We start from the raw sequence: 27,790 nt of genomic DNA, 5'->3' as shown, positions 1-27,790 counted from the left end.
TCTCTTCCAGGGCACCGAGGCAGATAGAATACTTCCTAAATCATTCTATGAGGCCAGCATGATCCAGACAAAGATATTACAAGAAAAAAAAAAACTACAGACCAATATCATTCACGAATACAGATGCAAAAATCTGCAACACAATTGTACCAAATCAAAGCCAACAATGTATACAAAGAATCACATAGGGCCAGGCACAGTGGCTCACACCTGTAATCCCAGCACGCTGGGAGGCCAAGGCAGTAAGATCACTTGAGCCCAGGAGTTCAAGACCAGCCTAGGTGAGATCTTAAGACCCTGTCTCTACAAAAAATTTAAAAACTAGCTGGGCATGGTGGCACATGCCTGTAGTCCCAGCTACTCAGGAGGCTAAGGTGGTTAAGATTGCTTGAGCATGAGAGGTTAAGGCTACAATGAGCCATGATCACCCCACTGCACTCAAGTCTGAGCGACAGAATAACACCCTGCCTCAAAAAAACAAAAGATAAAAAATAAAAAGAATCATACACCACAACCAACTGGCATTTATCCCAGGTATGCAAGCCTGGTTCAACATTCAAGGATGAATTAATGTAATCCATCAAATCAACAGGCTAAAAGAGAAAAATCATAAGATCATATCAGTAAATGGAGAAAAAACATTTGACAAAATCCAACAACCATTAATGATAAAACTCTTAGTAAACTAGCAATAGAGAGAAATTTCCTCCACTTGATAAAGAACATCTACAAAAAAACATACAGCTAACATCATACCTAAGTGAGAAACTCAGTTTTCCCACTAAGATTGAAAACAAAGACTATATCATCTCACCACTCCGTGTCGGCATCATGCTGGAAGTTCTAACTAATGAAATAAGAAAAGGAAATAAAAAGTATACTGATTGGGAAGGAAGAAATTAAACTGTCTTCGCAGAAAATCTGAAAGAATTGAACCAAAAAAACCTGACTGGAAATAATAAGCAATTACAGCAAGGTCACAGAACACAGAGTGAGTATACAAAAGTCAGTCGCTTTCCTATATACCAGCAAGGAACGAGTATAATCTGAAATTAAAAACAGATTATTACTTATATTAGCACCCTCAAAAATCAAACAGGTATTAATCTAACAAAATATGTACAAGATCTCTATGAGAAAAATTATAAAGCTCTGCTAAGCAAAAACAAAGAACTAAATAAATGGACAGATATTCCATGTTCACAAATGAGACTCAAATCTGTCAAGATGTCAGTTTTTCCCAACTTGACCTATAGATTCCATGCAATCGCAATAGAAATTTCAGAATTGTATGAATATTGGCAAACCGACTCTAAAGTCAGATGTAGAGGCAGAAGATCCAGAATAGTCAACACAACATTGAAGGAGAACAAAGTTGGAGAACTGACATGACCTGATGTCAAGACCCACTACAAAGCTATAGCAATCAAGACAGTGTGTACTGGCGAAAAGAGTGGACAAATAGATGAATGCAACAGAACAAAGAGCCCAGAAATAGACCCACATAAATACATCAACTGATCTTTGAAAAGGGAGCAACGGCAATACGGTACAATGAATGAATGATAGTCTCCACAAAAAATGGTGCTGGAACAAATAAACATTCACACGATGATCTAGACAGACCTTACACCCCTCAAGAACACGCACTCGCAACAGATCACAGACCTAAGTGTAAAATGCGAAACCATAAACTCTTAGGAAATAGCACAGGACAAATCTAGATGACTTTAGGTATGGAGATGACTTTTTAGATACAACACCAAGGCCGGGCGCGGTGGCTCACGCCTGTAATCCCAGCACTTTGGGAGGCCGAGGCGGGCGGATCACGAGGTCAGGAGATCGAGACCATCCTGGCTAACACGGTGAAACCCCGTCTCTAATAAAAATACAAAAAATTAGCCGGGCGTGGTGGCGGGCGCCTGTAGTCCCAGCTACTCGGGAGGCTGAGGCAGGAGAATGGCGTGAACCCGGGAGGCGGAGCTTGCAGTGAGCCGAGATCGCGCCACTGCACTCCAGCCTGGGCGACAGAGCGAGACTCCGTCTCAAAAAAAAAAAAAAAAAAAAAAAAGATACAACACCAAAAGCATAATCCATGAAAGAAAAAATTGATAAGCTGGACTTCATAAAAATTAAAAACTTCTGTTCTGTAAGAGACAATGTCAACAGGAAGACAAGACAAGTCACAGACTGAGAGAAAATATTTGCAAAAGACAACTGATAAAGGAGTGTTATCCAAAACACACAGAGAACTCTTAAAACTCAACAATAAAAAAATGGGCCAAAGATCTTAACAGACATCCCACTCCACTAAACAAGATATACAGATGGCAAACAAACATACGAAAAGATGCTCCACATCACATGTCACCAGGAAAATGCAAATTAAAAGGACGGTGATCCTTTTATATCCAGAACACCAACACCACCAAATGCAGGTGAGGATGTGGAGGCACAGGAACTCACATTCATTGCTGGGGAAGGCAAAACCCTATGGCCACTGTGGAAGATGGCTTCGCAATTTATCAACAAAACTAAACATACTCTTATCATATGATCCAGCAATCACACTCCTTGGTAGTTACCCAGTAGAGCTGGAAACTTGTTCACACAAAAACCTGCACACAGATGTTTACAGCAGATTTATTCATACTTGCCAAAACTTGGAAGCAACCAAGATGTCCTTCAGTTAGTGAGTGGATAGACTACAGTACATCCCTACAATGGATATTATTCAGCACTAGAAGAAATGAGTTATTAAAAGCCTTGAAGAGACACAGGGAGCCCTTAAAATGCATATCACTAAATGAAAGAAGCCAATCTGGAAAAGGCTACAAACAGTATGATTCTAACTACAGACAATCTGCAACTTACAATGATTCAATGTATTATTTTTTTTTTTACTTTACAATGCCGAGAAAGCAAAACGCACTGAGTGGAAACTACTTTGGATTTTGTTTTTTTCCTGGACTAGTGACATGCAGTATGATATGCAGTAGGACATGTGGTAGGATATGCGCCATGATATATGGTGTGACATGCAGTACGATATGTGGTAGGATATGCACCATGATATACGGTATGATATGTAGTATGATACGTAGTGTGACATGCATTATGATGTACGATATGTGGTAGGATATGCGGTAGGATATGCAGTAGGATATGCACTTTGCTATACGGTATAATATGTGGTATGATATGTGGTGTGACATGTGTTACAATATGTGGTATGATATGTGGTAGGATATGCACTATGATATACGGTATGATATGTGGTGTGACATGCATTACAATATGCAGTACGATATGCAGTAGGATGTGCAGTAGAATATGCACTATGATAGATGGTATAATATGCGGTATGATATGTAGTGTGACATGTGTTATGATATGATATGTGGTACAATATGTGGTAGGATATGCACTATGACATACGGTATGATATACGGTATGATATGTGGTGTGACATGCATTACGATATGTGGTACGATATGCAGTAGGATATGCACTATGATATATGGTATGATATGCGGTGTGACATGCAGTACGATATGTGGTACAATACTGTTATGATGCTGGCAACAGCAGCAGCCACACCTCCCAGGCAGCCACGTGACCAAGAGGCTGAACAACCAATACTCTACAGTGTGCTGCAGTCAATAAATTATATGAGATACTAAACGCCTTATTACAAAATAGGTTTTGTGTCAAATGATTTTGCCAACTGTAGGATAACGTAACTGTTTGGGGCACATTTAAGGTAGGCTGGGCTAAGCTTCAGTAGTTAGGCATATTAAATGCATTTTCAAATCACGATACTTTCAACTCACTATGGGTTTACTGGGATGTAACCCTGTCACAAGTTGAGGAGCAGCTGTATAAGACACTCTGGAAAGGGCAAAGCTATACAGACACAGACAAGATCAGTGATTACCACGAATAAGGGGGAAGGGAGGGATGAACAGCCGGAGCACAGGGGTTTTAGGGCAGTGAAACCACTCTGCATGATGCCCTGTGGTGGATCCACGTCATGACCCATTTGTCCAAACCCACAGAATGTTTAAGACCAAGAGTGAACCCTAACATAAATCTTGGACTTCGGATGATAATGACACATCAACGTAGGCTCATCAACTGTAACAAATGCACCACTCTGGTAGGGTACGTTGATAATAGGGGAGGCTATTCATGTGTGGGGGCGAGGGGGTATATGGGAAATCTTTGTATCTTCCTCTCAATTTTTTTTTTTTTTTTTTGAGATGGAGTTTTGCTCTTGTTGCCCAGGCCAGAGTACAATGGCTCAATCTCAGCTCACTGCAACCTCCACCTCCTGGGTTCAAGCAATTCTGCCTCAGCCTCCTGAGCAGCTGGGATTACAGGCACGCGCCACCACACCCAGCTAATTTTTGTATTTTTAGTAGCGATGGGGTTTCACCATGTTGGCCAGGCTGGTCTCGAACTCCTGGGGTGATCCACCCACCTCAGCCTCCCAAGGTGCTGGGATTACAGGGGTGAGCCATCACACCTGGCCCCTTCCTCTCAATTTTGATGGAAACTTAAAACTGCTCTAAAAAAAAAATAAAGTCTTAGCCAGGAGTAGTGTCTCATGCCTATGATCCCAACTACTCGAAAGGCTGAGGCAGGAGAATCGCTTGATCCCAACAGTCTAAGGCTGCATTGAGCTATGATCGTGCCACTGCACTCCAGCCTGGGCAACAGAGCAAGCCCCTGTCTCAAAATAAATATAAAATAAAAAATAATAAAGTCTTATAAAAAATAAATAAGGTCCTCTTGGCACATTATCATATAAAGTCATTGCACATTATCATATAAAGTCATGGTACATTATATTAAATAACATATACTACATTTATTGTATCAGTAAATACAACGCCTGCTGACTGACAAGAAGAAAACAGGAATTTTAAACGAAAACTAACACCATCACATTTCTTATTCTCGCACAACTCAGCAGACCCAGTGGCTTTTAGTCAAGTCCTATGTCTGGCCAGGATTTTGAAACTACAGTTCATTTACTCTGCAAACACACCTAGTGTGGGCCAGGCACTCAGCCAGGTGAGGAGACAGTGGAGTACGGAGCAGACACCCTCGCTTCTGTGCAGAGCTAGAACCACACTGGGGGACGCACCCCTGAGAAGGAACAAGAAACCCCCATCACCAGGAGTTCACCTGCCCCGAGGACAGCCCCAAGTACTCTCCATCAAGCTCCGCTCCAGGTCCTTCAGAGGCCCCGTCCGCAATTCTTCCCTCACACGAGGCCGTGCTCTCCATCAGGCTCCGCGCTACGTCCTTCAGAGGCCCCGTCCGCAATTCTTCCCTCATATGAGGATACCTGCATTTCCTTGATCTATCCAGTTTTGCATATATATTCTGAAAATTATTTATAACCTTGTGTAATTCTCAGCAACCACAGCCTAGATCGTGTCTTTTGTGATTTCTCTATTAGGTGTCTTCAAATCTCCTCACTTTCTTCAACTTACACACAGAGCAACAATGGGAAGGCTGTCTGTTCATTCACCCTAAACCTCTTCCCTCCAATTTCTTTGCAAAATCCTCTCCTCTTCCAGGAAGAAAGAGGCTCAAGTACCTGATGGTGTGCACACAACCCAGTTACATTCCTTGACCCCCACAACCCAGACGGCTTTCAACATGACCGAGGACTTCAAACAAGGGCAAGTATGAATTTCATATGAAAATCTCATCTGTCCCTTCATGCTCATGTTCTGCTGTCTGAAAGGGACAATAATTACACTAGCAAAATGCTGACAGGAAAGCAAGCAAATGTGAGTGGGTCTGTGCTGGGACAGGATTGCAAACTATAAGAAGACGTACTCTCCTTACCACAGTTTCCTCGCCTCCCGGCCTCTGGTCCAGCTTCCACCACACGGAAGAGCCTTCCTCGTGGCCATGCTAATGGAGAGAGAACAGCCCCATCAGCCAGGACACAGGTGGGACTCCAGGGCACACGCCACGCAGCTCCCCCCCACCCCACCACTGCGGAGCCCGCCAGCCCTCAGCAGACAGGTGCACAGACTACGAAGCTAACGCTCTGGGATGCGGGTCCCAGCCTGGTGGCTGACAAACTGTGTGACTTAGAACAAGTATTTTCAACCCTCTGTGCCTCGGCTTTCCCTTCTGAAAAATCAGAATTATGGCACCTGCTTCACAGTAGCAGTGAGAGGAGTGGATAAAAGGATACACATGAAGTCCAGATCCCTGCATCTGATGAAGAAAAAGCCTTGCAAATGTCACCTTTGTCAATGACACTAGGAAGATCTATGTACTTAGAAGTCACTACCCAGGCTGGGCACAGTGGTTCACGCCTGTAGGACTAGCACTCTGGGAGGCTGAGGTGGGCGGATCACCTGAGGTCAGGAGTTCAAGACCAGCCTAGCCAACATGGTGAAATCCCGTCTCTACTAAAAATAAAAAAGTTAGCCAGGCATGGTGGCGGGCGCCTATAATCCCAGTTACTTGGGAGGCTGAGGCAGGAAAATCTCTTGAACCCAGGAGGCAGAGGTTGCACTCCAGCCTGTGCGACAAGAGCGAAACTCAGTCTCAAAGAAAAAAAAAAAAAATAGTCACTACCCAAAACTAGGCAGTGTCTAAAACTGGTGACAGTATAAAGTATTATTCATGAAGAAAATAGAAAAAGAACTTCCCATGTGTCCAGAAAACTATTCTGGCACATAGCAGGCACTCCATAAATGCTGAAGAATTGAACCAAGATAAATTCAGTGTTGCTGCTGTAAAATCAGGATCTAATCAGAGCCAAAACAAGCTGTTAGATACATTCACAATCAACTGAAATTTTTCTAGAAAAAAACACATCATATATTTTACTCCTCTGGAAAAGAAAAAAAAAAGAATGTAAAATATCCCATTGGTTATCTCACTGATAATTTTTATACTGATTACAGGTTGCACGGATACTATTTTAGATTTATTGGATTATATAAGATGTTATGAAATTAATTTCATGTTTCTTCTGTATGTTTTTAATGTGACTATAAGAAAACTTAAAATTACAGGCCAACTGTGGTGGCTTGTACCTGTAATCCCAGTACTTTAGGAGGCTGAGGCAAGAGGATCACTTGAGCCCAGAAGTTCGAGACCAGCCTGGGCAACAGAGCAAGACCCCACCTCTAGATATATATATATATTTTTTTTTTTTTTTGAGAAGGAGTCTCACTCCGTGGCCCAGGTTGGAGTGCAGTGACACGATCTCAGCTCACTGCAACCTCCACCTCCCGGGTTCAAGCGATTTTCCTGCCTCAGCCTCCCAAGTAGCTTGGGATTACAGGAGGCCACCACCACACCCGGCTAATTTTTGTATTTTGAGTAGAGACGGAGTTTCACCATGTTGGTCAGGCTGATCTCAAACTCCTGACCTCAGATGATCCCCCCTGCCTCGGCCTCCCAAAGTGCTGGGGTTACAGGCCTGAGCTACCATGCCTGGCCTTTTTGTTAATTTTGTTGTTGTTGTTGTTTTTATACAGATGAGGACTTCCTATGTTGCCCAGGCTGGTCTCGAACATCTGGCCTATTTTTTTTAATAAAAATACAAAATAAAATTTAAAATTATAAATGTGGCTCACATTATACTTCTAGTTAACAATGCCAACCTGGAGCTTAGAGACAAAATTGGGAAACATGAAGAAAATAGGAAAAGAAATCCATATGTTTTCATCCAGTATTTCCACAATTCCACTTCAAGAAATGTATCCACAAAAAAAATGCGGTAGATCTATATCGTCCAAGCTGGAGGGATTTCCACCATGAACTAGGAAAAACAGGAGGGGTGGCCGGACGCGGTGGCTCACACCTGTAATCCCAGCACTTTGGGAAGCCGAGACAGGCGGATCATGAGGTCAGGAGATCGAGACCACCCTGGCTAACATGGGGAATCCCTGTCTCCACTAAAAATACAAAAAATTAGCCAGGTGTGGTGACAGGCGCCTGTAGTCCCAGCTACTCAGGAGGCTGAGGCAGGAGAATGGCGTGAACCCGGGAGGCGGAGCTTGCAGTGAGCCAAGATCGCGCCACTGCGCTCCAGCCTGGGTGACAAAGCGAGACCCCAAGTCAAAAAAAAAAAAGAAAAACAGGAGGGGTGTGTGTGTGTGTGTGTGTGTGTGTGTGTGCGTGTGTGTGTAAATGTTTAAAACTGGCTTCCAAACTCCTAAATATGCATACCAATATATGATTATAAAAGATTATATGAGAAGAAATATTTGTAGGTATTTTTTTCGTGGTAAATGTGTGGCTATAGCCAGATAATAAGCAATCCAACCACCACCACCAAAATTAAAGAAATAAAACATCCACGTCAAAACAACAGGTGCTGTATGACCTAATTTATGTAAAATTATGTTTGTGTACGGACATAGAATAAAGCAATTCATAAAAATACGGCACAAAGGCCGAGCACAGTGGCTCATGCCTGTAATCCCAGCACTTTGGGAGGCCAAAGCAGGTGGATCACCTGAGGTCAGGAGTTCAAGATCAGCCTGGCCAACATGGTGAAACCCTGTCTCTACTAAAAATACAAAAATTAGCTGGGTGTGGTGGTGCATGCCTGTGATCCCAGCTACTCAGGAGGCTGAGGCACGAATCACTTGAACCCAGGAGGCAGAGGTTGAGGTGAGCTGAGATCGCGCCACTGCACTCCAGCCTGGGCAACAGAGTGAGACTCCATCTCAACATATATATATATATATATATATATATATATATATGTATGTATGGCACAAAATTGTTAAATATGATTACCTCAGAATCATGGGTTTCAGATAATGATCAAAGAAGAAAAAATTATTCTCCAGAAATAATTCATAGAATCCAAAATATGCTTGCCACATTATCTGTAATAACAAAACAAAAAGGCTGGGTGCGGTGGCTCACGCCTGTAATCCCAGCACTTTGGGAGGCCGAGGTGGGCAGATCATGTGGTCAGGAGTTCGAGACCAGACTGGCCAATATGGTGAAACCCCATCTCTACTATAAATACAAAAATTAGCCAGGCATGGTGGCACGTGCCTATAGTCCCAGCTACTCAGGAGGCTGAGGCAGGAGAATCGCTTGAACCCGGGAGGCGGAGGTTGCAGTGAGCTGAGATCGTGCCACTGCACTCCAGCCTGGGCAACAGAGTGAGACCTGTCTCAAAAAAAAAAAAAAAAAAAAAAAGAGGACAATGGTTTGCTAATAACCCTAACTCCACAGTGTGCTATTTTAGAGTTACTAAGTAATCATTACGAAGCCTACTCTTATGATCCTAATGGAGACAGTGAAGATAATGAAGACTGTGGAGAAACGCTGATGTACTAATTGACAAGCTCAGCACAGGGTACAATTCTCCCTGTGCATAAATACATGTCACAAGGTAGCTTAAGACATGGAAACAATTATGCAAGGAGAGGGATGACGATTGTGTGTTAGTAACAAGTGTCTATTAATAACATGTGCTTGGTAGAATTTGCCAGAGAAGCCATCAGAGCCTGAGCGACTTTGTGGGGAGATCTGTAACACAAACGCAATGTCTTGACTCACTATAGGTCTATTCAGGCTACTGCTTCCAGCAGTTTTCGTAACTGATAGTCTCTAGGAATTTGTCCTTTCATCTAAATTACCTAATTTGTTACCATAAAATATTGTCCTACCTGTTACTGAAAGTGGGGTGCTAAAGTTACTATTATTATTAATTGTCTCTTTCTCCCTTCAATTCTGTCAGTTTTTGCTGCTTGTGTTTTGGGACCCTCTTGTTAGGTAAATATCCATTTACAATTGTTTTATCTCTTTCTGCTGAACCAATTATTTGCTCATTCTGAATTGTCTCTCTCTAGTAACACTTTCTGTCTCAAAATCTGTTTTATCTGATACTAGTGTAGCCAATCCAGCCCTCTCATAGCTGCTGTCTGATAGATTCTCTTTGTCCACCTTTTTACTTTCAATCAATTTGCATCTTCTAACCTAAAGTGAGTCTCCAGTGTGCCTTCTGGGATCACCACTCGAATAAACCATCTGCAAATGAGCCCTGTCTCGGCCTCTGCTTTCAAGGGGAAGCCCAAACTAAGATTATGGTTAATCTCAATGTACCGTAAAATCAGTGTATTCTCAGTGGAGACTGCCTTACCTTCTGTCTTGAATCTTTATCTTTTCCGTGATTCCTTACTAAATTCTCAGCATGTCTGGAAAGCAAACATAATCAAAATCAAAACTTACTTTAAATGAGAGCTTTTAAAAAATAAAACATTTTCCATATCAGTGAAAGCTCTTAACAATATTTTGATATGATTAAGAACTACTACAACCAGGAGCGATGACTTGCACCTGTAATCCCAGCTATCTGGGAGATTGAGGCAGGAGGACCACTTGAGGCCAGGAGTTCGGGACCAGCCTGGGCAACAGAGTAGACCCCATCTCTACAAAAATAAAAAATTAGCCTGGCATGGTGGCACATGCCTGTAGTCTCAGCTACTTGGGAGGCTGAGGCAGGAGGTTTGCTTGAGCCCAGGAGTTTGAAGCTGCAGTGAGCCATGATTGTGCCACTGCACTCCAGCCTGGGCAACAGAGAAAGACCCTTTCTCAAAAAATAATTTTTTTAAAAAACTGTTTCAGGTTAGCAAAGCATGTTTTATTAGAGCAATAAATGTTAAAGTCTTCCTAGCATTCTTACTATTTTAGCAATAATTCAAGACAGAAAATATCTTCCAGAGAAGAAATTATGTGTTTTAACAAACTTGTGAGTGCAAATCTACATCCTTTACGAGTTCTCGGCCAGGCGCAGTGGCTCACACCTGTAATCCCAGCACTTTGGGAGGCCGAGGTGGGCAGACTGCCTGAGGTCAGGAGTTCGAGACCAGTCTGGCCAACATGGAGAAACCCCATCTCTACTAAAAATACAAAAAAATTAGCCAGGCGTGGTGGCGTGTGCCTGTAATCCCAGCTACTCAGGAGGCTGAGGCAGGGGAATTTGCTTGAACCAGGGAGGTGGAGGTTGCAGTGGGCCGAGATCATGCCACTGCACTTCAGCCTGGCGACAGAGCAAGACTCCATCACAAAACAAAAAATAAAAAGAGTTGTAGAAATTTTCTATAATTTTATTGGTCTATCTGAAATACTATTTTATATTAAATATAAAAGATATATATAAAATATAAGTATGTTATATAATATGTAATATAAAATAAAAATATAAAATCTTTCTAAAAGAAAGATTTATCTTGAAATGTTTTATATTTTAATCACATTTCGTGTTAGGACCTAAAATAAAGATTTGCAAAATATCAAACTGATTCTCAATTTTTTAACTTTCATTCATATCAATATACCATGTGGTTTAACAAAAATACAGAATTGAGCAAAAAAAGTCTTATTGTGCCTTCTAGTGGACATGCAGTATAAAATCCAGGAATGGACACCCTAGGTTTAAGTGTTAGCTTTGCCCAAACTTGTAAAAATTTGGGTAAGATATTTAACCTGGGTTTTCTAATCTTTGAAAAACGATTACAAAATATGATTGTCAGAAAGAACAAATTAAAGTCTAGGGCTTATATATGAGAGTTTAGGCCAGGCGCAGTGGCTCACGCCTGTAATCCCAGCACTTTGGGAGGCCAAGGCAGGTGGATGACTTGAGGCCAGGAGTTCGAGACCAGCCTGGCCAACATGGTGAAACTCCATCTCTACCAAAAATACAAAAATTAGCTGGGTGTGGTGGTATGTGCCTGTAGTTCCAGCTACTTGGGAGGCTGAGGCAGAAGAATAGCTTGAACCTGGGAGGCGGAGGCTGCAGTGAGCCGAGATTGCGCCACTGCACTCCAGGCTTGGCGACAAAGTGAGACTCTGTCTCAAAAAAAAAAAAAAAAAAAAGAGTTTATACATAAACTCCAATTATCTATTGCAAAACCCACACGAGACAGGAATTATCATCACTGCTTTAGCGAAAAGCCACCCAACACTGCAACTAAGAGGTAGACAGGAAATTCCAACCAAGGCTGACCCCCACCCCCAGCTCTGGGGGTCTCTGCCAAGGCCTGAGGGCGGAATGTTATCTCCTGTGTGTTCACAAGCGATAAACAGTGGGCAGAGGGGGACTCGCCCGCACGTCCTGTTTTTAGTGGCTGTGAACCAGAATGGTTTGCTCAGGCGCGTAAAGGTGCAAAACTGCCCACCTGCAGATATGCTTTAGCTTCAGGCAGGGAGGACTCCCTCTTGCACATTAAGAGACTCCCAAGTGAATTATTCTCCCCAAAGTGAGTACCAATTTTCTAATTTTGCATGAGCAAATGTTAAAAAGGACAAAAGTAGATCCTGAGGCAATAAATACAAACAATAATATTAAAATGAAAAAATTAAAATATAATTAATTTAAAAGGCCAAAGAAAGCTAATAATATATTAAGTTTCCAAGCTCCTCCAGTATTCCAAAAACCTACCAACCCATTTGGAGGGGCTAAGGGGTAAAATCTAGAGAAAATGAAATATATCTATAACTGATTGCCATGGACTGGCCGTCATCGGAGCCAATAAGAAAATTCCCTGAAGCATTCCATGAGAGTAGCACATGTAAACGTCGACCACAGGGCACGCAATCCTTACTGGCTGCTGGTCCCATCTCTTTTTGAGCTTGCACCTCGATTTCTGTGTTCACCGTCCTATCAAACAAAAATATAATCCCATAACCATTTATTAGCATATCGGAATGAAGTAAGCATAATTAGTAAACCCCATAAAACAAGCACAGATTCAAAATTTAACAACAGCATCTACACCGCAAGTATCTTTTAAAATAACTATTTTTACCAGCTATTTTTAGTAAATTAGATAATTAAATGTAAAGAAAATGGATAAAAGTATATATAAAAGGGTGATTATGCTGGGCACGGTGGCTCACGCCTGTGATCCCAGCACTTTGGGAGGCCAAGGCGGGCGCATCACCTGAGGTCAGGAGTTATAGACCAGCCTGACCAACACGGAGAAACCCCGTCTCTACTAAAAATACAAAATTAGCTGGGCATGGTGGTGCACACCTGTAGTCCCAGCTACTCAGGAGGCTGAGGCAGGAGAATTACTTGAACCCAGGAGGCAGAGGTTGCAGTGAGCCGAGATCATGCCACTGCACCCCAGCCTGGGCAACAGAGCGAGACTCCATCTCAAAAAAAAAAAGAAATCTTTACAAAATTAATTAGAAAAAAGTATAATGTTTAACAGAACAATGTGTTATGGTCCATAAAATGAATTGGAATGGGAAAAAAATAAAATCACTAGTGCTGGGTAGGAAAAAATTATGATTTACTGACCAACTAGATATAAAGAGGGAAAAGAAAAAAAAAGTCATCAAGTTAATGATAAGAATTAGACCTGGGTGGTGGGCAAGCAGTGCACAGCACTGGGGGGCCCTGGCTGTGGTGACGGCAGCCAGTCAGACTGCACGTGGGGCCAGGAGAAGCATCCTGTGATTATCTCAGCACCTACCACACAGGGAGGCAAGTAACGCTGTTCACCCAGATGGCCTGCAAATGGCAGAGCTGAGACAAAGCTCAGCACATTGTCGTCAAACTCCTATGGCCTCATCACACAGTCCCTGAGGACTAACATTCTGGATAGGAGAGTCCTGGGCTGGAAACAGGTATTTACAAGTGATCATTTGAAGCCACTACTTCCAGGAGCAGAAAGGAGATGATCCAATCTTCAAAAGGATAAAAGTATGGCAGGCACGGTGGGTCACATCCTAATCCCATCCGTTTGGTAGGCTGAGGTAGGAGGATCACTTGAGGCCACGAGTTCAAGATCAGCCTAGGCAACACAGCAAGAACCCATCTCTAAAAAAAATTTTTTTTTGCCGGGCGCGGTGGCTCACACCTGTAATCCCAGCACTTTGGGAGGCCGAGGCAGGCGGATCATGAGGTCAGGAGATCGAGACCATCCTGGCTAACACGGTGAAACCCCATCTCTACTAAAAATACAAAAATTAGCCAGGCGTGGTGGCAGGCATCTGTAGTCCCAGCTACTCGGGAGGCTGAGGCAGGAGAATGGCGTGAACCCGGGAGGTGGAGCTTGCAATGAGCAGAGATTGCGCCACTGCCCTCCAGCCTGGGCGATAGAGCAAGACTCCATCTCAAAAAAAAAAAAAAAATTGTTTTTTAAAAGGATAAAGGTGTGGCAGATAGGATAACAATGAGATGAGGCCACTGGATTCTTCTATTAAAGAAGTCACTGGTCAGGAAGCTTAGAACATTTTGTATATTTATTGTACTTACTCATACTCTTTCTATCTCGAATTGATAACTGGAGGAAGCTTACAATAAAAGTTATATCATTCTAATTAAAATCATGGATCAAAAATCATATAGAGGCCAGGCACCATGACTCACACCTGTAATCCCAGCACTTTGGTAGGCCAAGGCAGGCAGATCACCTGAGGTCAGGAGCTCGAGGCCAGCCTGGCCAACACGGCGAAACTCTACTAAAAATACAAAAAAAAAAAAAAAAAAATCAGCCAGATGCACACCTGTAATCCCAGCCACTCGGGAGGCTGAGGCAGGAGAATCACTTGAACCCGGGAGGCGGAGGCTACAGTGAGCCAAGATCACACCAGTGCACTCTGGCCTGGGCGATACAGTGAGACTCAATCTCAAAAAAAAAGAAGAAGAAGAAGAAAAAATATCATATAGAGAAAGTGAGAGAGAATCACAGAGAACATCCATACCCGGGAACAGTCCCAGTTTCTATCTGTTGTCCTGGCGTAATTATTAGCAGTGCACCTTGCACTTTACGGTAACCACAGGATAATTACACCAAGCAGTAGGTTCAGAGTACTCAGTTGAAGAATATCTAAAAGTTGATACTAATTTTGAGTATCAAAAGTACTCAAAAGTTTTGAATTTCTGAAAGTCAACGCAAAGGAAAAAATCTTTAATTATACAATGCTCGATCCCCATTCCTGACATTGTATCGTGTATCTGTTCATTTCTTTTCCTTTTTCTTTTTTTTTGAGACGAAGGCTCACTCTGTCCTCCAGTCTGGAGTGCAGTGGCGCGATCTCACTTCACTGTAACCTCTTCCTCCCAGGTTCAAGCAATTCTCCTGCCTCAGCCTCCCAAGTAGCTGGGATTACAGGCACGCGCCACCATACCTGGCTAATTTTTGTATATTTTTTAGTAGAGACAGGGTTTCACTATGTTGGCCAGGCTGGTCTTGAACTCCTGACCTCAAGTGATCCACCTGTCTCGGCCTCCCAAAGTGCTAGGATTATAGGTGTGAGCCACCATGCCCGGTCTCTTTTTTCTTTTAAGACAAGGTCTTACTGTACCACCCAGGTTGGACTGCAGTGATATGATCACAGCTCACTGCAGGCTTGACCTCCTCGGCTCAAGTGATCCTCCCACCTCAGCTTCTGTAGTAGCTGGGACTACAGGTGTGTGCCACCATGCCTGGCTAATTTTTTTTATTTTGGTAGAGATGGGGTCTCACTATATTTCTCAGGCTGGTCTGGAACTCCTGGGCTCAACAGATCCTCCCACCTCAGCCTCCTGAGTAGCTAGGACTCCAGGTGTAAGCCACCACACCTATCTGAGATTTAGGTTTTTGTTTTTTTGGTAGTTCTTTATCCTATGGCTTCTCCAACACAACATAAGCACCATAAGAACAGTAATTTTTGTTTTGTTCACAGCTGTATCCTCAGCACCTAGAACAGTGCCCAGCACACAAGCCACTCAGATAGGAACAGCTTGTCTTAAAAAGAAAATGTCAGTCGTCTGAATAATCTTTCTTCTGGGACTAATTGGAAGGCAGTGGTTTTACAAAGATACAGGATAATGTTCTTCATCGACCATTTTTCACATTCACCTTTAATAAAAGCCAAATCTATGTCCAGAAAGGCATTTCTGGGTGGAACTAAGCACATGTAACCTAAGTCACTTCCAGTAATTAAACGTGATCTAGGGAATGGAACATAGCCAAGTTCAATAAAAGGCAAGTAGTGGAGTCTAAGTTATGGGTACAAGAGGGTTCTTTGGAAAATTACGTCGACTTTGCTGTATGTTTGAAAATGTTCGTAACACAACGTTGGGAGAAAATGATGAAGTTTTGATTTAGGGAAAGAGATTTAGAAACAAAAAAAATGGCCGGGCGCGGCGGCTCATGCCTGTAATCCCAGCACTTTGGGAGGCCGAGGCGGGCGGATCGTGAGGTCAGGAGATTAAGACCATCCTGGCTAACACAGTGAAACCCCGTCTCTACTAAATATACAAAAAATTAGCTGGGAGTGGTGGCACACGCCTGTAGTCCCAGCTACTCGGGAGGCTGAGGCAGGAGAATGGCGTGAACCCGGGAGGCAGAGGTTGCAGTGAGCCGAGATCGCACCACTGCACTCCAGCCTGGGGGACAGAGCGAGACTCTGTCTCAAAATAAATAAATAAATAAAAATAAATAAAAACAGAATAATGAGTATCTGTCCTCAAGGAGCTGCTTCTCAGTGACCGCCTCAACTAACCTTCCGTGTGGCTGACTAGAGGGGAGTCCAGGCTTTCCACACCGTAGACGCGGGTAGCAGAACCGGCACTGCCTCAAACCTGCTAAGAAACACGGCCAACGCCCTGGTACAAACAGAGGGCGTGGGCTGCGGAAGACAGTGGGGTCTCAGTGAGGAAAGGCCCCAGGGCAAAGGCGAGGGAGGTTAAAGGACTCTGACCCCATGCAGGACAGCGCCAAGAGCGGCTGAGATGGCCGGGAGCCAGGCAGCTTCTGCTCCTAACACGACTGCTTCTCGGCCTAAGTGCTCCCAGTTCTAACCCACTGGCTTTCGCGTTTTACAGTAAACACTGCAGTGGCCACCAGCTCTACGCCCATTTCCTCAGCTGTGTCAGTTCAGATCGGGAGATCCGGGTCCTGCGCTTCTGCTGAGGCCTCCAGTCTCATCCCTGAAGGTGTGACTCTCCCCTAGCCTCAGATACCACCTGACCCTTGCAAAGATTTCGCTTCCATCTTAAAGGAAGCATCACCAAGAAATAGGTAAATAAGATCATATTAGCTTCGGATTCTGTAAAAACAGAGCAGCAAAAAGCACACTCATGAGAACAAAAGGTGCTAAAACACCTCTAGGAAAATCCTAAGTACAGGGACGAAACCACAGACCTGGGAGGGAAATTAGACCCTCTGCAATCAATGCTTTTACATTTTTGTTCTGTCTTGTTTTGCTTTTTTTGCAAACTTATACCAATTCTGGTTGAAACGTTTGCTAATTATTCACTTAATTTCCACTTTAAAACGTACCAGCTTCCTTTTCAATGTTAAATTTCAAAAAAAATTTTTTTTTGAGAGACAGAGTCTCACTCCGTCACCCAGGTTGGAGTGCAGTGGTGCGATCTCAGCTCACTGCAACCTATGCCTCCCGGGTTCCAGCAATTCTCCTTCCCAGATTCCAGCGATTCTCCTACCTCAGCCTCCCGGGTAGCTGGGACTATAGGCACCTACCACCATGCCCCACTAATTTTTGTATTTTTAGTAGAGACGGGGTTTCACCATGTTGGCCAGGCTGGTCTCGAACTCCTGACCTCAGGTGATCCACCCACCTCGGCCTCCCAAAGTGCTGGGATGACAGGCATGAGCCACCGCGCCTGGCCAAATTTCAAAGTTTTATGATAGATTTCCAAATATCTGTTAAAAGTACATTCACGATATAATCAAAATATGTGACAGCACATTCCTTAGGAGATCAGTAATCTGTCTATACTAACCACATAATCAAGACTTGAGTTGCGTTTTTCCTAAATTACTACTACTAGGCCACAAATCTCAACCTTGTCTGGCGACACCGCCCGGTAAGACTCCTCTGAAAGCGCTGGCCTTGGGGCGGCTGCTAAGGCAACGAAGCATCAGAAGGGGTACCTTGGATTCCCTTTTCCTGTGCTCATCTTTTGCTGATTTCTCTTTTCTATCCACGTTGCTTCGGTGCCTCTCATCATCAAAATGAAAACCTTCTTTGTGTCGCTTTTCTTTATGTCTTTCTTCCCCTTTGTCAGAGAATGAATTACTTTTCTCTTTGGAATATTTCTCTCTTTTTTCCCTTGTGCTGCTTTTTTCTCGGTGTTTCTTGTCTCGATCTGGCTCTCTGGGCTTCCTGTGTCTCCTCTCGCCTTCTTCTTTATAAAGCCAGTACTTGAGAGGGTTGTCCTTGCTGTCTCCGTACCGCAGCTGTAAAACACGACAAGCTGAGAAACACAGGAGCACATCAAATGGGGGTGCAGCCGGCCCTCCCTCTCTGTGGGTCCTGCAACGACGGATCCAACCAACCACGGATCAAACACATTCGAAGAAAATCGTGTCTGTAGTAAACATGTACAGACTTTTTCCTTGTCATCACACCCTAAACAATAACAACTATTTACATCTCATTTATATTGCATTAGGGATTTTAAGTAATCTAGAGATGATTTAAAGCATCCAGGTGGAAGGGCGTAGGTTATATGCAGACACTACACCACTTTATATGGGGGACTTGAGTATTCATGGATTTTGGTATCTGAGAGGGTCCTGGAGCCCTTCTCCCATGGATGCCAAGGGACGACTGTGCTGTCTTTATAAATATTACAATTAAAGGAGGAAAACTTACAGAACTACCACTGCCCCCTTCACTCCTCAATTCCACTGTCAGATATATTCCCGAAAACTTAATCTGTTACCCTTGTGTAAGGAAAAACCCTATTCATGTCATGGTCCACGGTCAGACACTGCTGTCACCCCAACGCCACACAGTAACTCTGCAGCTCAGCCACCTCGCTCCCACAGAGAAAGCAATGCCTCCCCACATGGCGCCCGACACTCACGGTCGGCCCTCCTGGCCTCCCCACATGGCGCCCGACACTCACGGTCGGCCCTCCTGGCCTCCCCACATGGCACCCGGCACTCACAGTCGGCCCTCCTGGCCTCCCCACATGGCGCCCGACACTCACAGTCAGCCCTCCTGGCCTCCCCTCCTCGCCTCCCCACATGGCACCCGGCACTCACAGTCGGCCCTCCTGGCATCCCCTCCTCGCCTCCCCACATGGCACCCGGCACTCACAGTCGGCCCTCCTGGCCACCCCACATGGCACCCAGCACTCACAGTCGGCCCTCCTGGCCCCTCCACATGGCACCCGGCACTCACAGTCGGCCCTCCTGGCCCCTCCACATGGCACCCGGCACTCACAGTCGGCCCTCCTGGCCCATCCACACGGTGCCCGGCACTCACAGTCGGCCCTCCTGGCCTCCCCACACGGCACCCGGCACTCACAGTCAGCCCTCCTGGCCTCCACAGCCTCATCCCTCACACTGGTGGCCCTCAGCCTAAGCTCCGCCAGCCCTGGGGTCCCTCCTGAGCAAGCTGTGACTTCTCTGAGAGATACCTTCTCCAGTGAGTATGACAGCACAAGGCTGCCACATCTCTCATATGGACATGTCACATCACTTTTTCTCTCCTAATTAGTCCCACACAGATGGAGAGTCTTGAAAATGGGACCAGAGTTTAACCATCTCTGTGACTAAAACACTCCAACCTGGGTGACAGAGCAAGACCCTGTCTCTAAAAAATAAAAAAAGGAGAGAAAAAAAATAAGCAAAAGTACACAAGTGGTAAATAACAAAAGACAGTAAAACCTGCTTTTAAAAATGCCCAAAAATGCCATTTTCTTCTGAATCAAATCAGCAAAACTTTTAAACGAAGATGATGCCCAGTTCCTGCTTAGGACATGAGGAATTATGCTCTGATGATATAAATAATTACAACTTTTATGTAAAGCTAATGGGTTAAGTTTACATTTACTTTGATCCAGCAAGTTCATTTTCAGAAATTAATCATAAGGAAATAACTATGAACGAACCAAAAAGCATATCATCTGGATGTCTTTATAATTTAAAGAAAAAACACAAACACACAGAAACAACCTAAGTGTCCAGAACCGCAGGTGCTTGGAGAGCACCAACACACCTGCACCGCGAACACCAATCCAGAACCGCAGGTGCCTGGAGAGCACCCAACACACCCGCACCGCGAAACACCAATCCGGAACCGCAGGTGCCTGGAGAGCACCAACACGCCCGCGCCGCGGAACACCAATCCGGAACCGCAGGTGCCTGGAGAGCACCAACACACCCGCACCGCGAACACCAATCCAGAACCGCAGGTGCCTCGAGAGCACCAACACACCCGCACCATGAAACACCAAGTTGCACGCTCACTGAAACACGGGGAGAGACAGGATCACTCAGGAAAAGGCTCAAAATGTGTTCCGTTTAAACAACTTATAAAACAGTAAAAATCTAAAGAAAACAATGTTATACATACACAAATATATAAACCTGGAAAAATACATACCTAAATGCTATCAATACTTACCTGTGGGTGAGGATTAGACAGTTTTTGTTTTCTTACTACTTATTTGTATCTTCTAAATTTTCTAAAATCATCACATATTACCTTTGGAATCAGAAAAACGCACTTGACTATGAGGAGAAAGAAACTGACTATACACAGTGCTGGAGGCCTTTTCCAGGACTGAAATCCTGGCTTAGGACATTTTCTAAAAATGCTTCCAACAATAATGCTTAAAACATCCTTTCCTTGGCAACATTTGGAAAACTTTTCCCCAGGCCTTGCTTCGTATACCTTTCTTTCTCGGTATCTTCTTTCTCTATCTTCATCTCCTCTTTCAGAGTCTTCATCTTTCTCTTCACTTCTTACTTTACTTACTACAAGAAGTAAAACATATTTTTAATACTCCCAAATGTTAGCACATCAAAAAACTCTTTTAACATCTTGCTATGGATGGTATTGCACATTTTATATTCATTAATATGTATTTGAAAATATTCTTCAACTAAAACACATGCCTCCAACTCAAGAATGAAGAGTTCTAGTATCAAATTTAAAATGAAGAAGGAGATGAACATGGCAATCTAAGTGATATGGTTTGGATCTGTGTCCCCACCTAAATCTCACGCTGAAATGTAGTCCCCAATGCTGAAGGTGGGACCTGGTGGGAGGTGACTGGATCATGGGGGTGAATTTCCCCCTGGGTGCTGTTCTTGTGATACTGAGTGAGTTCTCACAAGATCTGGTGGTTTCAAAGTGTGTGGCACCTCCCCACTCTCTCCCTTCCTCCTGCTCTGGCCCTGTAAGACGTGACTGCTTCCCTTCACCTTCTCCTAAGACTGTAAGTCTCCTGAGGCCTCCCCAGCCATGCTTCCTGTACAGCCCGCACAACGGTGAGTCAATTAAACCTCTTTTCTTTATAAATTCTCCAGCCTCAGGTGTTTCTTTACAGCAGTATGAGGACAGACTCGTACACTAAGGAACAGAGAGACTTCTTGCCTCACTCAGTTTGCTGCTGAAGCAACCAGGCAAATGTCTGAGTAACCCTTGGAAATTCAAGAGGGCACCAGACCAAACTCATACAGCCTTCAGGGTTTCTGCGTATCACGCAGAAGCAGAGCTTAGTCTGAACAGGAGAACCAGCCCAGTCAGCCAAACACTTTAGCCAAATGTGAGCTCCAGGGAAATGCCTGCCCTCCTGGATGCACTGAGGACCCAGAGTAGCCCCCATACCTCCTGGCACCCCCACTGCTGAGGGGACCAAGGAAGCCAGAGGCCCCTGAATCAACAAGGAAGCCGGGTGCAGCTGACTCCCCAGGGCACCAGACTATGGCATCCATCCTGGGCTGGGGAGGCTGAAGCACCAAGGCCCAGTATGACCTGCAAGAGAGACCGGGGGCAAACAGAGCCAGGCAGGTACCGATGACACCAAAGCATCATCCAACAAGGAAAGCTGGACTTTCACTTCTGAATCTGCACACAAAAAAGGCATCAGATGTAAAATTCAGAGAGTGGACACCTTAAAAGATCAGGGCAAAGTTAAACTTTCAAAGATCACTGAGGCAAAGTGCATTCATTCAAAAAGCATTTACCAGGCTGGGCACGGTAGCTCACACTTGTAATCCCAGCACTTTGGGAGGCCGAGGCAGGTGGATCACGAGGTCAGGAGTTCAAGATTAGCCTGGCCAACATGGTGAAACCCCATCTTTACTAAAAATACAAAAATTAGCCGGGCGTGGTGGCGTGCGCCTGTAATCCCAGCTACTCGGGAGGCTAAGGAAGAGAATTGCTTGAACCCAGAAGACAGAGGATGCAGTGAGCCAAGACTGCAACACTGCACTCCAGCCTGGACAACAGAGCGAGACTCCTTCTCAGGAAAAAAAAAAAAAAGGCATTTACCAAGCACTGAGCACTCTTCTAGGAGTCTGGGTTACAGAGGGAGGGCCCCAGAACAGGTAGATTTTCAAGGCTGAAACCCCAGGACTCTCCGAGAGACTGGAAGAGAAAGCAGGGCATCAGGATATGTCCCAGGTCTTCTGATCTCAGGACGCGAGGATGCAGGTGCTATTAACTGAGATGGGTAAGCCTGCAGGACAGCCGGTGTGGAGGGGCTACCGGAAGCTTCATGTGGGGTACACTGCGTTTGTGTTACCCATTAGACATCAAAGCACAGGGTATACACAAGCCTGGAATTCAGGGATGATGCCCAGCTGGGGGTAAAAACTTGGAAATAAGGACACAGACAAACAGTATTTAAAACCATGAGACTAGATCCAGCCAGCAAGGGCAAGGGGTTGCTGGAGAGGAGGCTTGGGGACCCAGCCCTGGATAAAGGCCACACTGCACAGATGGGCGTTGCGGAAAGAAAGGAGATGAGAAGAGATGTACAGAGGAAAGAACTAGAGAGAGTCTAGTCTACGATCAGTTTTCAAAAGTCTTTCCAGTACAATTCCTTTCAACACCACACTGAAAAAATGAGCAGGTAGCCAAAAAAGGGTGATCTGAGAACAAAAGATTTGATTGCAAATAAATACCAAAAACATCAAAAACAATAATTTTGAAAAGAGCATTCAATAGTAGGACAGCTACTGTTAAAATTAATTAGGCCAATAGCAGGGCGTGGTGACACGTGCCTATAACCCCAGCTACTCAGGGGGCTGAGGCACGAAAGGATCACTTGAACCTGGGAAGCGGAGGCTGCAGTGAGCCAAGATCACACCACTGCACTCCAGCCTGGGGAACAGAGTGAGAGTCCATCTCAAAAAAAAAAAAAAAAAAATTAATTAGGCCAAGTGCAGTAGCTCCTACTTATAATCCTAGCACTTTGGGAGGTCAAGATAAATGGACTGCTAGAGACCAGTTCAAGACCAGCCTGGGCAACATGTGGAGCCCCATCTCTACAAACAATTTTTTTTAATTATCCAGGTGCTGGCCGGGCGCTGTGGCTGACGCCTATAATCCTAGTACTCTGGGAGGTCAAGGTGGGTGGATTGTCTGAGCTCAGGAGTTCAAGACGAGCCTGGCCAACATGGTGAAACCCCCGTCGCTGCTAAAAATACAAAAAATTAGCCAGGTGTGGTGGCGTGTGCTTATAGTCCCAGCTACTCGGGAGGCTGAGGCACGGGAATCACTTGAACCAGGGAGGCGGAGGCTGCAGTGGGCCGAGATCGCGCCTCTTCACTCCAGCCTGGGCAACAGAGTGAGACTCTATCTCCAAAAAGAATAATAAATTACCCAGGTGCAGTGGTGCGAGCCTGGAGACTCTGCTACTCAGTTCAAGGCTGTGGTGGGCTGTGATCACATCACTGCACTACAACCTGGGCAACAGACCCTGACTCTACTTTATATCTTTAAGTAATAAATCAACAAATAAAATATATTTTTAAAGAAAACAAAATTAGTGGTAACCCAACTAACCCATCCATTCCACCTCATGTATATTCCACCCCAACAGAAACGCACATATATGAACACCAAAAAATACGCATGATAACATTCTTAGCAGCCTTATTCCTAATAGTCTAAATCTGCAAACGACTCAAATGGCCACCAGCAGTGAAGTGGATAAACAGATCACCGTGTCTATAAGAGACATCTAATGGTGGCAATGAGTAAAGGCCCTTCATTTCCATCCTTTTCACAGCCAGGCCTTCTAACCCTTCTGCTGATTCTAAGAGTAACTACCTATTCTTCTAACAGATTCCTTCTGCATTTATATGCGCTAGTTTACATTTTTGTAAGAAGCATATACTACCTATATAACCAAAAAATACTGAAGAAATTTCCATTTGGGGAGGAAAAAAAGTATGTACCTTTACCTTACAGTTCCTAGGAATTTAGCTAAATAAAATAAAACACACTTTTAGAAAATATTTTTTATCAAAGAGGTTTATTTTTGTTTATTTACGATGAGGATTCAGATTTACGGAGATAATAAGCCTTATTGAGATAATAAGTCTAAAATATGGTTGTGTTTTTTGGGGTTTTTTTTTTTAGACAGAGTCTCGCTCTGTCACCCAGGCTGGAGTGTAGTGGCGTGATCTCAGCTCATTGCAACCTCCTCCTCCCGGGTTCAAGTGATTCTCATGCCTCAGCCTCCCAAGCAGCTGTGCCACCACATCCAGCTAATTTTTGCTTTTCTTTTTTTTTCAGTAGAGATGGGGTTTCGCCATGTTGGCCAGACTGGTCTTGAACTCCTGGCCTCAAGTGATCTGCCCACCTCGGCCTCCCAAAGTGCTAGGATTACAGGCATGAGGCACTGTGCCTGGCCCTAAAATATGTTTTAATAGTAAAATTCTAGCTAATAATGAGAAAATTGTTATTCCTTTCATTGGCTGAATGGTTTTTTTTTTTCTTTTAGAGACAGAGTCTCGCTCTGTCTGGAGTACAGTGGCACAATCTCAGCTCACTATAACCTCCCCCTCCCTGGTTCAAGCAATTCCCCTGCCTCAGCCTCCTGAGTAGCTGGGATTACAGGCGCACGCCACCACGCCTGGCTAAATTTTTTGTATTTTTAGTAGAGACAGGGTCTCACCATGTTGGCCAGACTGGTTTCGAACTCCTGACCTCAGGTGATCCACCCACCTTGGCCTCCCAAAGTGCTGGGATTACAGGCGTGAGCCACTGCGCCCAGCTGGCTAAATGGTTTTTAGAGCTTTTGTTTTTTCTTTTGAGACAGGGTCTCACTCTGTTGCCCAGGCTGCAGTGCAGTGGCACAATCATAGCTTATTGCAGCCTCGACCTCCTGGGCTCAAGGGATCCTCCCACCTCGGCCTACCAAATAGCTAGAACTACAGGCAAGCGCCACCACACACAGCTAATTTTTTTATTTTTTGTAGTGATGGAGTCTCCCTGTGTTCCCCAAGCTGGTCTCAAAATCCTGGGCTGGAGTGATCCTCCCACCTCAGCCTCCCAAAGTGCTGGGATTACAGGTATGACCCACCACACCTGGCCTGAACAAGTTTTTAAAATACCAAAAGAAAAACAATGATAAAAAGTACACACACACACCCCCCGCAACAGAGAGAACAGGAACCTCTAACTTCAAAGATAAAACATTTGTGAAAACTATGAGAGAAAACAAAAATAACAAATGAACATTTCAAAAGAGGAAAATGTCCCAAACAGCAAGAACTTTTAAAAGAAATAGAGCCAGCTGGGCACGGTGGCACGTCTGTAATGCCAGTGCTTTGGGAGGCTGCGGTGGGAGGATCACTTGAGCCCAGGAAGTTGAGGCTGCCGTGAGCTGTGATGGCACCACTGCTCTCTAGCCTGGGGGCAGAGCAAGACCCTGTCCAGAAAAAAAAGGAAAGGGGAAGGAGGGAAGCGGGGGAGAGAGGGAGGGGAGGCAGCGAGCTATCAATCTGTCACCAGCAGCCACGCGGCACCTCGGGTGGAACCACAGAAGGCAAGCGGGGACCCACCTGAGCGGCCTTTCCTCTCTGCCCGCTCCAGGAGCTGCCGGTCGCGTGTCTCCTGGCCCAGCAGGTTGTGGTGGGCCACGGTCTGCCGGAGTTCTTCCTTCCGGGCCCTTCTGTCTTTTTCTTTTTCCCTGTCCTTTCCTCTGCTGTGAGACTTCTCTGCCTCTCGATGTTTCTCCTTCAGCTTTTCTTTCTCCCGGTCTTTTGCGTCTCTTCTCCTCTCCCTCTGTCTGTCTCTGTCCCTCTCCCCACGAGGACTCTCCTTAGCGGTGTGGACTTCGGCCACCCTGTCTCTGCTCCTGGCATCCTGGTCGGGATCCCTGCACCTCGGCTCCTTATGTTCAGGAAGGTCCATCTCAGACTCCTTACGCAGCTTCTTCTCTCTGTGCTTTCTTTCTTCCTTGGGACCACCTGACTGTATGGCCTGAAACAAGAGAACAAAGGGTCCTCCGTGACCAGGAAGGCAGATTTCCATCAGACTTTTAATACCTGAATGTGAGAAGCACACACAGCTGAAGGGCCTTAAAACATATTTGCATTCAGCTGCTTTCCAATCCCAGTTTCCAATCCCAGACGGGCCAAGGCCTGCATGGATGTTCTTAGAACACTAAAGGACATGGAGTCAAGCTTAGATTTCTACAACTGCCCACCAGCGCCCCAATATCATGGACATTCACACTGATCGGCAAATCAAATCTAAAATACTACGTGTATTAGAGGGTGAAAAATTACCCATTGGGTACAATGTTCACTATTCGGGTGACAGGTACTATTCGGGTGTCAGGAGCACTAACGGCCCAGACTTCACCACTCCACAAGATATGCATGTAAGAAACCTGCACCTGTACCCCCTAAATATGAAAAATAAAGTAAAATTAAAAAAAAATAAGTAGGACCAGGCATGGTATCTCACACCTATTATCCCAGCACTTTGGGAGGCTAAGGCAGGAGGATTGCCTGAGGCCAGGAGTTCAAGACTAGCCCAAGCAACATAGCAAGATCCCCATCTCTACCCCAAAAAATTAAAAAATTAAAAAATTAGCAAGCCTGGTGGTTCATGCCTGTAGTCCTAGCTACTCAAGAGACTGAGGTGGGAGGACAGCTCAGGCCCAGAAGGTCAAGGCTGCAGTGGGCTATGACTTCACCACTGCACTCCGGCCTGGGCAAAACAGTGAGACCCTGTCTCTAAAAAAAAGAGTAAAATTAATTAACTAAAAATAAATAAATAAAATACTACATGTGTTAAAAGAGAGATACTGAAGCTGTGTTTTAAAGTCGCTAAGACACAAACCGCCTGGGCCCCATACAAACAAGGACCCTCGTTCTAAAACTCTCAGGACTCTCTCTCAATCCCAAAGCCCCTCTCCCCACCCACCGCTGCGGCCCCTGAAGTGAGCACTCCCTGCCCCAAAGCAGTGCGGAGGCCCCTGAGCCATGGCAGGGCCCCACGAGCAGTGGGAGTGTTCAGCTGGCTTAACCAACGTTCCAGAGGGATTGTTAGCTGTACACCTTCACCTCTGAGTTCAAAGTACTTCTGAAATGAGGCACACGTAACCAAAGTTATACAGTGTCGTGTACCAGGTAAAGCAGGTCCAAGAAAACCACACGAGTCCTGCACAGATCCCAATCCAAATCTTTACAATAATTACCCAGAGATGTTTTCTGAGGTCATTTGCTTTCCAGGTATCATCTTTGGTTCTTCTCTAAATAGAAAAGTATAAAGTTAGAATGTTTAAAGTTTAAAATAATTAATTTTCTGTGTTGTAGTGAGCTGCTTTTTCATTATGCCATTTAAATCAATGGCAGTTAATTCTTGACATGCCAGAAAATACTTCTCTACCTCCTGGAATAAAAGGTAACAGAAATACAGATTTTTAAAAATTATTCGCTAGTCTAAAATGACACATTATTATAAAATGTGTGCCCTTGGCTACTTCAAAACTTAAATATTATAAAATAAAAGTGAAAACAAGTTATAACAGCAGTTGAACAACAGAGGAAGG

General features: G+C 44.6%; 1 protein-coding gene across 10 annotated transcripts in view; it reads right to left on the bottom strand.

Annotated features, from left to right (window-relative positions):
• DYNC2I1 (dynein 2 intermediate chain 1) overlaps window positions 1-27,790 on the bottom strand; it is a 103,270-nt gene that overhangs the window by 60,654 nt on the left and 14,826 nt on the right. For 9 of the 10 annotated variants that reach the window (XR_010159096.1, XR_010159097.1, XR_010159094.1 and 6 more), the window contains 7 exons: window positions 27,437-27,490; window positions 25,791-26,211; window positions 20,662-20,744; window positions 17,907-18,212; window positions 12,618-12,673; window positions 10,154-10,208; window positions 5,866-5,934 (listed from right to left, as the gene is read on the bottom strand). Coding sequence is in view for 5 of the 10 variants with exons in the window: in XM_054655440.2 (XP_054511415.2) it covers window positions 5,866-5,934; window positions 10,154-10,208; window positions 12,618-12,673; window positions 17,907-18,212; window positions 20,662-20,744; window positions 25,791-26,211; window positions 27,437-27,490 (1,044 nt within the window). In the remaining 5 variants the exon portion in view is untranslated. Of the gene's footprint in view, window positions 1-5,865; window positions 5,935-10,153; window positions 10,209-12,617; window positions 12,674-17,906; window positions 18,213-20,661; window positions 20,745-22,266; window positions 22,363-25,790; window positions 26,212-27,436; window positions 27,491-27,790 lie in introns of all 10 variants that reach the window. The other variant, XM_063815908.1, reaches the window with a different exon arrangement.

Source organism: Pan troglodytes, chromosome 6, assembly GCF_028858775.2.
Source record: "Pan troglodytes isolate AG18354 chromosome 6, NHGRI_mPanTro3-v2.0_pri, whole genome shotgun sequence".
NCBI classification, from domain to species: Eukaryota; Metazoa; Chordata; class Mammalia; order Primates; family Hominidae; genus Pan; species Pan troglodytes.
This window is presented reverse-complemented; position numbering and strand designations above follow the sequence as displayed.